At 44.8% G+C, this 19158-nt stretch overlaps 1 protein-coding gene across 1 annotated transcript; it reads right to left on the bottom strand.

Moving 5' to 3' along the window:
- Positions 1–701: 701 nt before the first annotated feature.
- cav2 (caveolin 2) lies at positions 702–5025 on the bottom strand. The gene is made up of 3 exons (XM_079223635.1): positions 4863–5025; positions 4536–4723; positions 702–908 (listed from the first exon to the last, which is right to left on the bottom strand). The coding sequence occupies exons 1-3, from the start codon at positions 5022–5024 to the stop codon at positions 758–760; spliced, it is 501 nt and encodes a 166-aa protein (XP_079079761.1). The 5' UTR covers position 5025; the 3' UTR covers positions 702–757.
- Between the last annotated feature and the right edge of the window lie 14133 nt (positions 5026–19158).

Genomic DNA, 19158 nt, shown 5'->3' with positions numbered 1-19158 from the left:
ACAAATAGTTTCAGGAACATTTACTTTCCTGTATTGATGTGACTAGTAAACCCTGAAGGTCAGCGTTTAATATTTCTAGGTTGCTAGCTGTTGTTTTAACAGCGTTTAATGGCTGTGTTTTAATGTCCTCATAATCATTGACATATTTGAAGACGTCTTGATCAAATTAACACTCAATGCTGATCGAGCCTAATTCTTATGTTTCTCGTTGTAATAATTTGAACCCAGTCGTCAGAAATAAATGTTGATATTGTGGGTTTCTGCAACACAACAGGATACGTTTCTGAACCCAAAACATTGTTAAATACGTTTCATATCAGCAGAAATGCACAATGACATCGTGTCTAACGCTGTGAAGCGATTGGCCACAAAACTACTTGGTTAAGGTGAGAAGAAAACATTTGTTTTTGTAGGAAATAATAAGATTACAGGATTTTCTTGCGTAGTTGTGTTTACTTTTGGTTTCACGCGGGACACACAGGTCTCCTGGGTGAAGGTCTTGTGTTGGTTTGACCCTTATTGGACTGTAACTGTCATTCCACGTAACCTTAAGTAATGGTTGCTGCTGTATGAGGTCACTTACCGAACGCAAACACATCCACAATCAACACGGGCTGATAAATGTATAGTTATTGTTATTAAGTACTTTTGTGCGGCACCCTTCAGGGTTTCCCGTTTGACTTTATGAAGAGCTCATGTATCCCACTTCCAGCGTCAGTCACTCCCTTTGTCCCGCTCTTCTTGGCAGAGGTCGGCTTCAGTCCTCGGTGGTCTCCACCTGGACGGAGGACAGGCTCTTTCCCATGCTGAGGCAGAGCGGCGTCACCAACATGTCCGTCAGGCTCCTCCACACCACCCGGGCCGACGGCACGAGCATCACGAAGCTCTGGACCAACGGCATCACCAACCTGGAGGGACGAGGTCGGAAGGTCACTTCAGAACAGATGGCGAGAAATTATGCATTCAGTTGGACTTTTCTGCTTCTTTGAATCCTCACTCCTAATTACACCTTTTGAAGATGGACTTTGCAGGTTTATATACAAGCAGTATTGTTTTGCCTGATCTACTGAGCTCTTATCTGCAGGGGTTCAAATGCAACTGAGTTTTCTGGATATTGAGATGTGAAGAAAGTTCCACATTTTATAATCTAGTGGCCAGAACTTTTTTAAGCAACTTTGACGTAAAACAAGTTGACGTAAAACAACTTTAACGTACAACAACTTTAACGTACAAAAACAAGATGTACAAAAACGTGACGTGAAACAATGTGACACAAAACAACTTTAACGAAAAATAAATTAAACGTACAACAATTTTAACGTACAGCAATTTTAACATACAACAACTTTAAAGTACAACAACGTGACGCACAACAACTGGACGTACAACAACTGGACGTACGACAACTGGACATACGACAACTGGACGTACGACAACGTGACGTACGACAACGTGACGTACGACAACGTGACGTACAACAACGTGACCACAACAACGTGACGTACAACAACGTGACCACAACAACGTGACCACAACAACGTGACGCACAACAACGTGGCATACAACAACTGGACGTACAACAACGTGACGTAAAACAACTTTAAAGTACAACAACGTGACGCACAACAACTGGACGTACAACAACGTGACGTACAACAACGTGACGTACAACAACGTGACGTACAACAACGTGACCACAACAACGTGACGCACAACAACGTGGCACACAACAACTGGACGTACAACAACGTGACGTACAACAACGTGACGTACAACAACGTGACGTACAACAACGTGACGTACAACAACGTGACACACAACAACGTGGCATACAACAACTGGACGTACAACAACGTGACGTACAACAACGTGACGTACAACAACGTGACGTACAACAACGTGACGTACAACAACGTGACGTACAACAACGTGACGTACAACAACGTGACGTACAACAACTTTAAAGTACAATAAAACGTGACGCACAACAACGTGACGTACAACAATGTGACGTACAACAACGTGACGTAAAACAACGTGACGTAAAACAACGTGACGTAAAACAACGTGACGTAAAACAACGTGACGCACAACAAAGTGACGCACAACAACGTGACGTACAACAACGTGACGTACAACAACGTGACGTACAACAACGTGACGCACAACAACGTGATGTACAACAACGTGACGCACAACAACGTGACGTACAACAACGTGACGCACAACAACGTGACGCACAACAACGTGACGCACAACAACGTGACGTAAAACAACGTGACGCACAACAACGTGACGCACAACAACGTGACGTACAACAACGTGACGCACAACAACGTGACGCACAACAACGTGACGTACACAACGTGACGCACAACAACGTGACGCACAACAACGTGACGTAAAACAACGTGACGCACAACAACGTGACATACAACAACGTGACGCACAACAACGTGACGTACAACAACTTTAACGTACAACAACTTTAACGTACAACAACGTGACGTACAACAACGTGACGTACAACAACTTTAACGTACAACAACTTTAACGTACAACAACGTGACGTACAACAACGTGACGTACAACAACGTGACGTACAACAACGTGACGTACAACAACGTGACGTACAACAACGTGACGTACAACAACGTGACGTACAACAACGTGACCACAACAACGTGACCACAACAACGTGACGTACAACAACTTTAACGTACAACAACGTGACGTACAACAACGTGACATACAACAACGTGACATACAACAACGTGACATACAACAACGTGACATACAACAACGTGACGTACAACAACGTGACCACAACAACGTGACCACAACAACGTGACATACAACAACGTGACATACAACAACGTGACATACAACAACGTGACGCACAACAACGTGACGTACAACAACTTTAACGTACAACAACTGGGCGTACAACAACACAAACAGCGGTCTCCTGGGTGAAAGTCTTGTGTCTTTTGACTCGTCCAACAACCTTCACACTAAGTGGACTTTCCCGCTCGTTACACTCGTTATTAGAACACGTGACTTCAACATAACGGTCGCTCGATATGCTACGTCACTGGCTAAGCGTGTTGGGGTTAAGAAGGGCCACATTGAACGTATCCGGGGTTTCCAGTAACATACCATGCTAAAAGACTGGAGACTGGCGGAACTCTTATCCTGAGAATTCAATCAACAACCTCTCCATCAGCAGCTTTCCTCTTGAACTCGAGGTGCCGTCCCGTGACTTCACTTCCATCCAGTTTCACGGATTTACTGATTCATATCTTAGCAACTGTTGCCCTGCCGGCCCAGCCTTCATCTCAAGGAAGCCGCTGATGGATGCAGTTTGGATCCATAAGCAGAGCTATTTACGTTTTGTATGCATTTCCACATTAATCTTTAAATGCATGTCTTGCGTATACATAACTGCATCCTGTGGTTACATTCCTGCAGCTCGGGACGTTCCCTCCTAAGCATTACATGAAATAAAAAAAGGGTGTGTTGTGAAAGCTGTGTCCTCCTTTGAAGCAGCCCCTCTCTGTGTGAGGGCTGTGTGTGTGTGTGTGTGTGTGTGTGTGTGTGTGTGTGTGTGTGTGTGTGTGTGTGTGTGTGTGTGTTAACCACTGCTCCGTCTTCTATTGACGAATACCTGCGGCGGCTTGAAGGAACCGTCCCGAGCTCGCGACCTCACCGAGAGGTGAAAGGTCACTTCTCTATCTGAAGAATGTCCTGCTCCGCTCTGCAAACAGGTCTGCTGCTGCTAGCGCCAGCGCCCCGGCACAGGGTGCAGGGCGGCCCCGGCACAGGGTGCAGGGCGGCCCCGGCACAGGGCGGCTCCTCCCGGCCCCTAACCGGACCACGGAGCTCAACATTCCTCCCAACTTTCCATACAGCGCTGACTTCTGGGCATAAAGTGTTGTTTCATCAAGTGTTAATGCACAGACTCTCTGGGTCGTGGTGGGAACGAGGCACCTGGCTTAACTTGATATATATATATGTATATATATATGACATCGCTGGCCAAATCAAAGTTTAAAAACAAGATTTTTTTGACGTCATACTACTTATGCTTGTACAAATAACTTCTTCTCAGTGTTTGCCTAAAAGGGCCAGAGCGAGTCTGCGCTGGCACAGGAGGGGAAACTGTTCCCACACTTTAAAAAAAGTGTTTTTCGTGCACAAAACAGGGTTTAAGTGACATTATCGTCCTGAAATAGATTGTTGAGTCACTATAATTCATAAATAGTCTTTATATCGGAAAATGTGATTGTTTGGAGATCATCGCATCTTTTGTATCACAACAATATGATGATTATTGGAGCTTTGAATCTACTGAATGTGTTTAGTTTTACTCATAAAAGAGCATTTTACGTCATGGCATCCCTCTAATATGAAATCTGTTTGCATCATTATTAATTGTGATGGACAACATTTGGCACTGTGCCACAGGCACCGAAACAGAAACCTGCAGGTCGGTGCGTGTGTGTGTGTGCGCGTGCATGTGTGCGCATCCCTACCAGATGTGGATGCAGCTGAGCAGCGCGAACAGCAGCCCCAGGATGAAGGCCGCGGGCACGGCCAGCAGCGCGGTGAGCGCGCGGTACAGGAAGAACTTGACCAGCTCGAACGCGGCGTGGCTCGCGACCCACACCGTGTCGAAGCTGCGCGCGGACACGGGCTCCGCGATGACGTCATCGAAGCCGACCTGTTTGGGGACACAGCGAGTTTTATCATCAACAACCGCTTCAAAAACACTCTACGCTCGCGTTGCGGCTCCAACTTGACAACAACAACTACCGGGAGTAGTTTCACTTTCAGACGGAGAGCCGGAGCTCACGCTTTACCTTCAAGTGCGCGTTCACGTCGTTAGGATCTCGGTCCGGCTCCGCCGCGCACGCGCTTCTCCCCTCCTTCCTCTTCTTCTTCAGCATCGGCTCTATCGACCTGTTGAACTCGTCCTCGTCCATGATGATGCTGGTGTCCGACTTCTCCCTCTCCAGCCCCATGTTGTGTGCGCTCAGACGGGACAGCAGCAGCAGCGGTGACGGAGCAGTGCGCGCGGGGCTGCGCGCTCCATGCGCTGCGCGCCACCCCGCCCCCGTGTGGAAAGCAGCGCAGCGTGGGGCCGAGGACACGCAACAGAGCGCCAAGTCACTAGTGAAGGGCCTCGGGGTGACTGGCTCCACTGTCACGGGCCACGGACACCCAGGAGCGAGCTTACACTCCACACCCTGCAGTTTCACCACCAATCTTTACAAAATATTTATGTTTCTATCATAGAACAATGTAACAATGTGCACTTTTGAATTATGATGCAACCCCAACCCTCAGGCATTTAGTTTTTGTAAAGAAACCCCCACACGTTCATGTTCACAACAGCCTGAGCGTGTGCAGGTGGCTCTGAGCACACGCGACCTGCTGAGTGCAGCTCTGGGTCTCTGGCTCTGGACACTCAGCCCACATTGTTAGAATAACTGCACGGCCTCAGAAGACACAACAGGAACCACAACAGGAAGACGTTGTCCTCATGCGGCTCGGTCTCTGCAACAAATACAGACGACACAACAACTTGTGATTAAATTAGGGTGCAACCACAGCGATGTTGATGTTAACACACACCAGTGAACACGCTAGAATATGACTAGAATAAGACTGTTTATGGTGCATGGGTCAAACAAGCACAGGACTTTCACTCAGGGAACCAGAGTTCACGTCCCAACGTGTTGTTGAGTTCTCTTGAAGTTACATTTGTGAGGTTTGTGACGTGTTTTCTGTCCTCATGTTTATGTTTGACTCGTTTTACGTACTTATATTAACTGTCATCATCAGTAAGATGATGCTGGGTGTTTGTGCTACATTGCAGGAGATTCCCTGTCAGGTGTTCTGGTCACATGATCGACCACAAAAACACAACATGAAGAGCGGTTGCATTTGTATGTATTCATGTTCCTTCCATGAGCTCTGTGAGCAAAGAGTTTGTCTTCGCTATAAAAGGCGGCGTGCGACCTCTGACCTCTGCATCTCATGTGTTGCAGCTTCCAGCATCCTGTAAACAGCCTTGTTTACCCAGCGGGGCCGGGATGCAACACACAAACAAGTAGGTCAGGACGCTGAGCGACAGGCGAGCAGAAACACAGACCGGAGAACAGAGGACAGAGAACAGAGGCATGCTGGGCTTTCAGAGCACCGGGATCAGGGAGCGGCGACAACACAAAACACACAAAACACACAAAACACACAAAACATCCTGGATTAACACACAGAGAGTCTGACAGACAAGCGTCCAGACCTGCTGGATGGCCCTGGTACTGTTTTTCGTCTTTCTTTTGTTCCATTCTGTAATCATTTTAAGCCAAACTATGGTCTTTATTTATTTGATTTTTTTTGTACTAAACCAAACCCGCAGGTTTGTAGCAATTTTATGTTTTGTTTCATTTTCCAAAGGGAATTTCACGTGTTTCAAATGAAAAAATGTTGCCACCCAAACTTAACTCTAGTTCTGAGTTCTTACAACATCCATGTTCATAGTTTACCTTCATCAGGATCGTTTTTGGGGGCGTGGCTTTGGAGGGAATCCTGAGCAGACGGGATGATTTAGGGACTTTTTGAGCGACTACTGGGAGCCACTTTCACCGGAAAAGATCATGTTTAAAACTCAGTATTCTCGTGCCACATTAAGTACACGCACAGCTTCATTCATGTTGTAACATCAAGGGTTCACATGTCAAAAAGTATAAAGCATAAACAAATTATTGATACAATAAATATCCTGATCATTTAGCTTTGCTTGTTGATTATTATATACATCATTTGTTTTATTTGATATCTGTATTTGTTAGCGGCGTCACCTCTGACCTCTCGGTCCTGCAGGTGAATCATTTAATGAATTCACCAAGCGGTCACATTCCAGGACGTCCCGGCCGGCCGAGGAAACGTTTCCTCTGACTTCACGGGGAACAGATGCACACGTGGTCCAGGAGTTTCCATCCAGGAACAATGACATGAGCTCAGCCGACTTCCTGTTCCACCCGAAAGGACCGAGATCTCCTCGGCCCGGAGCGCACTTCACCTTCAGGGTGTGTGAGCGTGTTAGACTGCACATGCGTGTGCGTGTGGATCAGATGTGTGGAAGCCAGTTTAAGGAAAACAGACTTTCCTTCTCTCTCCACCTCATTTGTTTTACTCTCCAATGTGTGAAACGCGTGAACTGAATCTCAGAATTCCAGTTTCCAAGGAACACAAACACACAAAAGAAGGGTAAGGAACAGTGAAAGAAGCAAATCCTTCACGGGGAACAACAGATCCCATTGTGGTTCAACTGATTCCACTGATGTGATCTTATCAGGAGGAAAAGCCTGAGAACAAGTTTCCAACCACATCGGGTCAAAATATTTACTTGGAGAAGCAAATCTCAATGAAGCAGTTCCTTAAAAGAGGAAAGAATGCCTCTTTCTTCTTTGATAACTAACACATTACTCTTAGATATTATATAAATGAGTATAAAGAAGGTTTTTTTAATGCAGAATGAGGAAGTTCACCAAGCGGCGCCTTAGTTCTTAACGAGGAGCCTTTCCTCACGCCCATCAATCAGGGGAAATATGATATTCAGCTCACATAATTCGGGGTAAAAAAAGGGAAACGTATAGGTCCTTTTCACAGCAGCATTTATTGCAGGTCAACGCAGGCGTGAGTGAAACCTTCATTAAGGCCCTGTTCCATTTAGGTTGGCCAGGGCTTTGGTATTGTGACACTAAATGGAATGTGACCTTCATCAGATGTATCATTTACTAACATATTAGCATGTAATGCTATCTAACGCGTTTATTCCCCAGACGATGAAGAAGGAATCACGCCTAGCTTTCTGTTTATTGTAGAAAATCAACTTAATCAATAAGTCCTTCGCACCGCGATCGCTCCGTCGGCAATAAATCGTGGATTTGGCTCGAACCCGAAACATAAACACGTGTGATTACACGCGTGATTGATGCGACGCAGACTGAAGCCAGACAGACGGCCGCGTGTGTCGGTCCAAAGCGGTTTGATGAAGGTGGCAAATACAGATAAAAACATGTAAAAACAGCCTGTGTGACATAAATACACATGTGTGTGAATGTCTGTATTTGTGTGGGAGTCATACACACACACACACACACACACACACACACACACACACACACACACACACACACACACAGTATATATATATATATATATATATATATATATATATGTTCTGGTATGTTTATCTTTATCCGTGTTACGAGCTCGTCTGTTGAATGTACATTGTGTGTTCTGTGTGTTTGTTTCTGTCGGTCCTGAACCCTGAAGGGTCTCGGGTCTGATCCCACCTGAAGATGCAAACCTGAGTGTTTTGGGTGTTTTTGGGACCAGAAGAGGACGGGGAAGCATCCTGGCGTCTGGCATACCCAGCGGACATTTTTCTTTCTCTCTCTCCGGTGCTGCGAGTGACTCACTCACATTCTTTCCAGTAATAATGAACACTGCTTTCTGGCGCCGGGGTAAGAATTTAGTTTCTGTTAAACCAAGAAAACGACCCGATGGCTAAATCAGAGCGAGGGCAACTTCCAGAATGGAATCAAGTGACTTGCATCTAATTTAAACAGCAAAGAAAGAAACAAAAGAAACAATAGAGTTGTGGTGGATAAGATGCAGAGGAATGCAGAGGACTTGCAGAGGCCTGTGATGACTTTCTCCATGTTAGGGAATCAAACACACAGTATCACTTTGCTTCTGGCAAGCGATGCGTAAACCTGGAACCTGAGGTTGCGTCTCTAGCGGGCGACGCCCTTCAGCGCCCCGGGACAGGTAACCCGAGGAAAGAGGACGCTCGTATGTCAGGAAGCAGACGAGCACCGAAACATTGAGGGTGAGAAGAATTATGAGAGGGTGAAATAATCCCAACATGCCCTTTAAACATGTTTTACTTTTAATTCATAAAAGCACAACAGAATCATACCTGGAGATGACGTTTACTGCAAGAAGCTGCTGATTGTAGCCAAAGTGCTGTTTTTTGTTGTTGACTTCTATACAACCAGATGAGTCGCCCCCTGGTGGTCAGGAGAGAGAATGCAGCTTTAACACATGAAGCATAGACTTCTATACAACCAGAGGAGTTGCCCCCTGGTGGTCAGGAGAGAGGATGCAGCTTTAACACATGAAGCATAGACTTCTATACAACCAGAGGAGTCGCCCCCTGGTGGTCAGGAGAGAGAATGCAGCTTCAACACATGAAGCATATACTTCTATACAACCAGAGGAGTCGACCCCTGGTGGTCAGGAGAGAGAATGCAGCTTCAACACATGAAGCATAGACTTCTATACAACCAGAGGAGTTGCCCCCTGGTGGTCAGGAGAGAGGATGCAGCTTTAACACATGAAGCATAGACTTCTATACAACCAGAGGAGTCGCCCCCTGGTGGTCAGGATAGAGAATGCAGCTTTAACACATGAAGCATATACTTCTATACAACCAGAGGAGTCACCCCCTGGTGGACAGGAGAGAGAATGCAGCTTTAACACATGAAGCATATACTTCTATACAACCAGAGGAGTCGCCCCCTGGTGGTCAGGAGAGAGAATGCAGCTTTAACACATGAAGCATAGACTTCTATACAACCAGAGGAGTCGCCCCCTGGTGGTCAGGAGAGAGAATGCAGCTTCACGGCACTACAGCATTAGCTTCACTTGTCAGAACCGGAGGTTGCCACTTGGTGTTAAATCTCTCTATCATGCACAACATTAATGTCTACCTGCTTGACACACTAAGAATGAGCCCCGTAATTGATGCTTCAAGTAATATCTTAGTCGAAGCACACTTAAATAGAAGTTAAGTGACATGCTTCAGCAGTGAAAGTATACACAGAGCTCCCCAGACTGAATACATAGAGGTGCATGTCGTATTCACACCGTTGTCTCTGCTCCCCTCTTCCTGCTCAGCCTTCAGGTGGTGGATGGATGGAGGGATGAGAGGGGGAGAAGGAGGATGTCGGTTCTGGGAGGGAGGAATGTCCTGACAGGCCCCGACACACTGAGGCACTGACTGTCACATTTGTTCGAGGCAGTGGAAAAAAAATGCAGCAACGAGATCGAAAAGCCCCTCTAACCATTTTCCAAAAGAGCCCAGATGTGTCTCGCAACGTGTTGCAAGCGTCACCTGGTGATCTGCTCCGTCAAAGATAGGTGGGCTTCAAGTGTGCTGCCACATTTGAAATGCAAAACACACCTAATACAAATGTATTGTGACTTGACGCTGATGACGAGTCCTGATACTGAAGAGATCGCCACACCATGAAGCCATGTTTAGCTTCTGAGGCGTCCAAATATTTGAGTTAACACATGTTAGGCCACTCGCTTCATGCTATGTTTCTGTGGTACACTGTATGTTGCAATGAATAGCCCCACACTGGGCTAATGAATGATTGACGTTAGCAAGAAGCTATCATGTAGCTGCCTAGCATACAATCTATTTTTAAATCTATCTGTGTACTTCACTGTGTTTGTCATGAAGCGTTTTGTGCCAGAAGACGAATGAATGAAGTGAATCAGTTCGTCAGATGATTGTGTGTACGGTGGCTCTGGGTGGTCACATGCGGAAAAATGCAGAAAACCTAAAATAAAGATGTGGAAATATACTCTCTGATGTTTAGATCATAGAAGCATCAATATAACACTTTAAAAGAACACCTATTTTTAGGCCCTTTCCTCTAAAATGTCATCCCCAAACTAAAAAGGGTGTATCTCTGCAACCACTAGGGCTATTTGAATAATGTTGCTGTTATAATAAAAGGTACACATGTGAGATTTTGTTCAGATGTGTAAATATCAGTCTATATGTTACTGGTTAAGAGTAAATGAAGATGATACACAGAAAACAATGAAAAGATTTCAGGTCCGCCTATAAAAAAAATCACTTTCAGGATGATTATTTCTTTGAAATGATGCAGCTGTAAGGTCAAACTCTAACCCAAATCATAGCTCAATATGTGAACATTCTCTAACCCAAATCATAGCTCAATATGTGAACATTCTCTAACCCAAATCATAGCACAATATGTGAACATTCTCTAACCCAAATCATAGCTCAATATGTGAACATTCACTAACCCAAATCATAACACAATATGTGAACATTCTCTAACCCAAATCATAGCTCAATATGTGAACATTCTCTAACCCAAATCATAGCACAATATGTGAACATTCTCTAACCCAAATCATAGCTCAATATGTGAACATTCTCTAACCCAAATCATAGCACAATATGTGAACATTCACTAACCCAAATCATAGCTCAATATGTGAACATTCTCTAACCCAAATCATAACACAATATGTGAACATTCTCTAACCCAAATCATAGCGGGTTGAGGTCTATGAGGTCTCATTGGAGTTATTTGAACACTATTTGAATTTGTTCATGTACCAAACCATATATTTCACTTGTATATTACTTATAATGTTCAATACATCCAAATACAGCAGTTTTGGGCATTTTCTTTTCATAAAACAAGCTATGATTTACAGTTTCATATAACAATCACTCAGTCTTCCCCCTAGGGTTTTAAATTGAGACGGTTTCAAAACCAGTTTAAAGTACGACTTTAATTCTTTCACAAACAATGATTGGACTTTTCTCGACAAAGTGCAAGTAAATATTAACACGGTATTCTTGTAACAGTCGAGTCTCAGTCATCCTCCTATCGGCAGCTTGGTGCAGGGAGCCAAAAACAAACATGAAGGCAGACGGGAGCAGTTTTCTGCTGCATTGCATTTCATCAAACCTGCATGCCTGTCCCACAGTAAGTGAGCATGAAGCAGGTAGAAATCCCCTCGTCCTCAGGGCACGTGGGCTTGTTAACAGTTGTAGTGTAGCCCAACTCCACCAGAGCAAATCAAGTCGGCCCCTCGGGCCTCGATGCCTTTCCGTTGTCGTGGTTTACAGAGAAAGAAACTTTTCTTCTCAGACAGGGACGGAGAGGTTTTGGACGTTTTCCCTCGTCGGCTGACTGGACAGATTGTCTCTGAGAGTTCGGTGTGTTTGTTGAAGCTGTCGGTGAACTTGGATGCGGCCCAGAAAAAGCTTCAGGTCCAACACAAAACACCAGTTTGAGGTTTTACTTCCAGTGAGGTTTGGTCTCCTGGAGTCAACTGGTTGAACTTGTCTTATTTCTGCCATCCGCCAATGTGTACATTACTAATAGCCTGAAGCGTGTATGAACGTAAAAACATTAAAACCATGCTAAAAGCATTCCTTGATATGACTAACTGTCGTTAACAGTGTCGCTCCGAGATATACGTCAAATATCAAGCGGCAGGCACAGAATTTGGAAAAATTTGAAATGTGGAGAAGAAAGAATCAGACTGTATAACATCATGACATTTTACTTTTTACAAGTTGTTGTTGTTTCTTGACAATCTGCCTCTGCAGTTGTAGATTAAGGATGTTCTTCTCTGTAAAGCTTTGATCACACTGTTGATGCCAGGAAAACAGTTTTGATCACCTCTTATAAAGCCTCTCGTGTCCTCATGCCGGTGTTCATAACATTAAAAAAAGAGGAAAATGTGACCTCACGCTGAGCAGGAGGCCTCTGTGCACCTGCCACTGCTTTTCCTTCACCCGTGTCTTTGTTGTACGGTTTATTTTGCTCGTATTTACCGAAAATACAAAGTCGCTAATGCAAGCGCGCATCTCAATGACATCATCGGAGCGTAGTTTGCGCTGCAGCCCCTCTAATCTTCTTGGCAACACCCTGTCATCCCGGGACTCATAGAGACTTCACGCCTTGTGCCAAGTGGATGTCCAACCCTCTCACGGATGGCAGACAAAGCATCGCTCTAAGTGAGGAGTGTTGGCTCCAACCAGGTGTGAGACACTGATGTGTTTCTTCTGCTTCCACGTCTAAAGTGATTTGGGATCACGGGAAAGGATGTCAGCGCTGGAAGGTATGCAGAGCAGCTGTTGGGTCATGGACAGTACCACACTGGTGCAGTGTTCCTACGTTGAGTCAGCTCAGGTCTGACAGACCCAACGAGCAACCGGCAAAACATTGTTTTGGAGAAAAGCATTTCGGCATGGAAACAAAAACGTCACAGAGTCTACTTTCATTCAAGTAAACCTGAGATGTCGACCGCTTGTTGTTGTCAGATAGTGATGAAAACAGCCTCTTTGTGTGGTTATGGAACTATGGGGTTAGTTCAGTCTCATTAATGACAAATGTTTGACTTCTGACTTCACCTCCGCAAAGTCCGTAACTGTAACGCTGCATACAAACAAATGCAGAAGTATATATTTTTTATATTTATATAAATCATTGGAATGTATTTGTAAACCCTTCTGTGTGCTTTTGTCATGAATGAGACTGAACTAACCCCATATTAACTCTCAAATTCAGAACTCTAGAAATCTATATGACCTGACTGAAGTAAACAAGACCATCAGAGAGAAGATCGGCTATTTCCTTACAGTTATTCGTGATCAGCAAAACACTACCGCTTCCGACCACAGGGACCGCCAAAGTCACCACAAAACGAAAGCTCCTTTAAAGTTAAACTCCAACGATTTAAAAGTACTCTGTTTAAAGTTAAAATATATGTACTGTACTCAACATTGATAGGAAAAGGTAAAGAAGTATTGCCAGCAAAATGTAAAGCACAACTATGTACATTTTGAAAGACTAAATAACACAATGATCCTGTTGACCAATGAAACGTTGAATTCATAAGCAGTGAAACGCACTCTATTCTCTTCTCTTTCCACTCAGGTGTTTTGCTGCTAAAGTTATGTCAAAGTGTTGCACATCTTTATCAGATTGAGTCCAATCAGATAATCTCATTTTGCCTCCAAACCTGATCAAACTTGTTTTCTAATACAAAAAGCCAAAGCTCGCTGATGTCAAACTTCGTGTCCAGACAGCAGCAGTCAAGCCTCCGTGGAAACACGGCCAAAGGGGAACGTGTTTCTGAAATCACTTCACGGACAGCTGCAGATTTTCACAATACCGGGGACTTAAATGGTGCCAAGTGTCTTCACACTTGTTCCACATCACTCATTTATTCCACTGTTGCTGAAAGATGCAATGCACAACCTCTCCTGACTGCTGTGTGTCCTTGTGTTGGATGAAATGCCTTCTTAAGCCCCATCACACAAGACAAGCAAGAAATCAGCCCCAGAGTCTGAGTTTCCTGTGACGCATTTACAATAAGCAAAGTCGGTATTTTACAAAGATTTACTGACATTATCTCCCGGATATGATGTCAAATCTGCGCATAACATCCGCACAGGATTCTCACAGGATTAAGATGCAGACGATCTTCGCAAATAATACAAATTACGAGTGGTCGGCAGGTGAAACTAGTCCCGTGTGACACTGGATAATAACACGCTATACTATTTAGTTGGCATGCTTATTCAAGACAGCACACAGCTTCTTGGCTGGAAATAAGTAAGTTGTATGAGGCCCAAAAATAACACTAAGGACTTTTTGCTCCCTGCTCTAAGACTTAGCATTTTTAAACATCACAGTTAAAAACAACAATCGGTCCATATATCTTTCATCACTTCAATTATTTGGTGTTTAATGATGCCAGATAAAGATATTTCCGCTGCAGCTCCACGTACAGCAGAGCTGTTGTTGTTGGACGCGGTACAGCAAAGCCACAATAAATTCATACCGTAATGAAGTCAAATATTTTCATCACCCACTTAACTACGTGATCTGCTGCGTGGCCTTGAAACTAAAGGTCGCTAACGCACGTTAAAGCAAACGATGCTCATCAGGGGCGTTAAGCTAGGGGTCATGCTAGTAGGGGCGCTAAGCTAGGGGTCATGCTAGTAGGGGCGCTAAGCTAGGGGTCATGCTAGTAGGGACGCTAAGCTAGGGGTCATGCTAGTAGGGGTGCTAAGTTAGGGGTCATGCTAGTAGGGGTGCTAAGTTAGGGGTCATGCTAGTAGGGGCGCTAAGCTAGGGGTCATGCTAGTAGGGGTGCTAAGCTAGGGGTCATTCTAGTAGGGGCGCTAAACTAGGGGTCATGCTAGTAGGGGCGCTAAGCTAGGGGTCATGCTAGTAGGGGCGCTAAGCTAGGGGTCATGCTAGTAGGGGCGCAAAGTTAGGGGTCATGCTAGTAGGGGTGCTAAACTAGGGGTCATGCTAGTAGGGGCGCTAAGCTAGGGGTCATTCTAGTAGGGGCGCTAAACTAGGGGTCATGCTAGTAGGGGCGCTAAGCTAGGGGTCATTCTAGTAGGGGCGCTAAACTAGGGGTCATGCTAGTAGGGGCGCTAAACTAGGGGTCATGCTAGTAGTTTGTGAGCGTGGCTTCAGGATGAAGGTTGTGACTTTAGGAAACACAAGTGTCCATCCCATGTAATTGCATGAACCATCTGGGCACAGACAAATAAAAAGAAAAGAAGAAAAAGTAGATCACATAACTTTTAATCCATAACATTTATAGAAAATGTGTCACAGTGTAGATTTTTTTTTTCCAGGAATAAGGATTACATAAACTCCGTCGCTCAGGAGATTCCCGCTTCTTCTAACCATGAGGCCTTACTCATGTTTCCAACCCCGACACGAATAAGGGCTGGGTTTGACACACCCAGCACCTCCTCTGCAAGACCAACACACACACACACACACACACACACACACACACACACACACACACACACACACACACACACACACACACACACTGCACCAGCCCACACATCCCAAACCACAGCTTCTCTCTGACTCGAAGCTCTGAATAGCTGTTTAAAGATGTCTACTTTTTGTGTTGTTGCCCTGAATGCTCCATCGCCCTCCATCAGGCGGAGCAGGAATGCGAGGGCTTGGCGTTTACTTGGCAAAAACAAGATTTGTGAAACTATGCAACTGAACAGATATAGCAATGTTCTCCTCACAGATGTGTTGTCATTCTGCTCATCTACTCGTGGCCCGTGGTGGTTCACTCAGAATGCAAATAGCCGTGACAGAAAAGAAGAGAGCGGCAGGCGAGGAGAGCAGAAAGTAGAACTGCTTTCAATACAGCTGAACACAACATCGCCCCGTTGGTGAACTGGTTCTACTGTTGAGGGTCATGGAGGCTGGAGGATGCTGACTGAGACCTGAAGTAACCTCCTGGATCACAAACACAGATCCACAGCTATCCACGATTTGGAGTTTCCCTTTCATCTTCCACATCCTGCATGTTTCAGATATAAATTAGCACACAAAAAACAGTCAAGCTGCACACCATATTTCTTTCTTTCTCGTGGTATCTTTTCATGCAGGTAGTCTTGGTTGTATTGACCTTGTTTCTGCTGGTTACTGTACTGTAATGCAGGTTTCTTCTGCACCAATTGCACGGTGTAAATCACAGCTAAATTGTTTGTTTTGACAGGTTGCATAGTTAAGCGAAGCTCGGCCGAACCATAACGGCAGCATCCATATTACACAATTCTTCCAAACCTTAAATTCTGTTTCATCACGACCAAATCCAGCGTTTTGTTAAAATTCTCCCCTGTACGACTTTTACAATGTCTGAGAATGCCAACTACACTATGTACGTAGTAGCGATACGTAGTAGCGATACGTAGTAGCGATACGTAGTAGCGATACGTAGTAGCGATACGTAGTAGCGATACGTAGTAGCGATACGTAGTAACGATACGTAGTAACGATCCGTAGTAGCGATACGTAGTAGCGATACGTAGTAACGATCCGTAGTAGCGATACGTAGTAACGATACGTAGTAACAGTACAAAGCAACGATACGAAGCAACGATACGAAGTAACGATACGAAGTAACGATACGTAGTAACGATACGTAGTAACGATGCGTAGCAACGATACGTAGCAACGATACGAAGTAACGATACGAAGTAACGATACGAAGTAACGATACGAAGTAACGATACGAAGTAACGATACGAAGTAATGATGCGTAGTAACGATACGTAGTAACATTACAAAGGAACATTACAAAGCAACATTACAAAGTAACGATACGTAGTAACGATACGTAGTAACGATACGTAGTAACGATACGTAGTAACGATACGAAGTAACGATGCGAAGTAACGATACGTAGTAACGATACGAAGTAACGATACGAAGTAACGATACGTAGTAACGATACGTAGTAACGATACGTAGCAACGATGCGTAGTAACGATACGAAGTAACGATACGAAGTAACGATACGTAGTAACGATACGTAGTAACGATACGTAGTAACGATATGTACTAACGATACGTAGTAACGATACGTAGTAACGATACGTAGTAACGATGCGTAGCAACGATACGTAGTAACGATGCGTAGTAACGATGCGTAGTAACGATACAAAGTAACATTACAAAGTAACATTACAAAGTAACGATACGTAGTAACGATACAAAGTAACATTACAAAGTAACATTTCAATCTTGAAGGCCAGATTTAAGAATGAATAGTAAACGCGTAGAGGCGGGTTCATACAAAGTTCTTGTGAGCTAGAACACAACATCCCCGAGTTAAAAGGATAAAGCTGCAGACACACTTTAAAGACTGCAGAGCCTTTGTGAGCAATACCACCTTAAGCATAACAAATGTGTTGAGTTACTCACTGCCTGTGTTGCCATTGTGATAAACATTGCTGCTATGGTGATAATAAAGGGAACAGAGCGCCGCACTGGGTTTATAAACCTGAAGATAAACCGTTACAAACGCTGACTGTGCGGTCCTCTCTGTCACCTCTGGGAGCAACATCCATCGTGTTGACGGAGATATGAACACATCAAGGAAATGTGGATTTTATTGATCGTTTCTGTGACCCCACAATGCTGATATCAAACCGTGTTACCGGGTCAATAATGCTGCTGATAAACCTTTAAACACACATTCTGTATTGAGTGTGTGAAAGGTTACCAGCTCTCAGTGTGCTGAGGTCTTCTCATTCCTGAGCTACCTCCACACCTGACACACACATGGAGGGTGTGGCGAACTGAGGAGCCACGAGCCAATAGACACGATGGCTTGCTCATACACACACACACACACACACGCACACACACACACACACACACACACACACACACACACGCTCAGTGCCTCCTCTGTAGTTTTCCACAGAAAGCCAAGCCTGGGACGTGAATGATGCTTTCACACAAAATGGCCACCGCGCTGGACGGCTTTCAAAACGGCACAGAGCCTTCTTTTAACGCCGTTTGGGAGTTCTCCGGTTTTAACGACTTAGTGGCAGGTTTCCCCCCTCGAGACAGAGCATGCGGCCCGGTCCACTTCCACAAAGACAGCGCCGCATTGTCCCACGCGCTCACTCTGTGCTTTGCTTTTTCATCAGCTGCATCAATTCTGAGAGATTTGTGCAGGAAAGCATGTGTAGAATTTGTCTTCACAGAACCTTCAATGCATTGATGGTATTATCAGAGTGTAAAAAGATAAGGCCTTTTGACTCTGTTTAATTACTTTTGATTACTTTCATTTGATTCATGTCTCTTCACCAAATACACACACTCCACATCCTGAGATAAACACTCTGATGGAGGTTTGAGTTGATACAGCATCAATTGAAAAATAAATCGACAAAAATTCATCAGGGGTTTTATAAGTAAAATATGTTGTACGTAGTAATGTAATGTGCAAACAAGTTCTCACTCACGCTTGAAAGTATGACGGTGAAATTGCTTAACTACGTCAATTAAAATAAGTAAATAATAACATAGTCTTTTGGTTTCACAAAGGACACGAACAGCGGTCTCCTGGGTGAAAGTCATAGCTTTACGTAACCTACAGACATGGCGTTAGTTAACGTTGTTTCAGTTAACGTTGTGTGGGCTAAACTACCGTAAAAGTCGGGTTACAAGCCGCTACTACCTTCGGTCAGTGTCCCTGGTCAGAGCGCTAACTCCCCACTGTAGCCAGCTAGCGCTCCTGCTAGCGCTTCGCTAGTTCTCCGCTATTTCTCCGCTAGCTCTACGCTACCTCTCCGCCAGCTCCCCAACAACAGAGGGGACGCGGGCAGTAGCAGCAGCAGCGGGGAGCTAGCAGCAGTGCTAGCAGCAGTGCTAGCAGCAGCGCTAGCAGCAGCAGTGCTAGCAGCAGCGCTAGCAGCAGCGCTAGCAGCAGCGGGGAGCTAGCGCT

The sequence above is a fragment of the Taurulus bubalis genome (assembly GCF_910589615.1).
Source record: "Taurulus bubalis genome assembly, chromosome: 9".
Lineage (NCBI taxonomy): Eukaryota > Metazoa > Chordata > Actinopteri > Perciformes > Cottidae > Taurulus > Taurulus bubalis.
The sequence above is the reverse complement of the archived record's forward strand: the minus strand, read 5'-3'. Positions and strand labels throughout refer to the sequence as shown.

What these genes read in the sequence shown, in the direction of transcription:
- cav2 (XM_079223635.1), bottom strand. Translation starts at nt 5,024, where the DNA reads ATGGGGCTGGAGAGGGAGAAGTCGGACACCAGCATCATCATGGACGAG. An exon ending in ACGTGAACGCGCACTTGAAG is followed by an intron (nt 4,724 to 4,862) that starts GTAAAGCGTGAG and finishes GTCCCCAAACAG; the next exon opens with GTCGGCTTCGATGACGTCAT. An exon ending in CTCAGCTGCATCCACATCTG is followed by an intron (nt 909 to 4,535) that starts GTAGGGATGCGC and finishes TCGTCCCTCCAG; the next exon opens with GTTGGTGATGCCGTTGGTCC.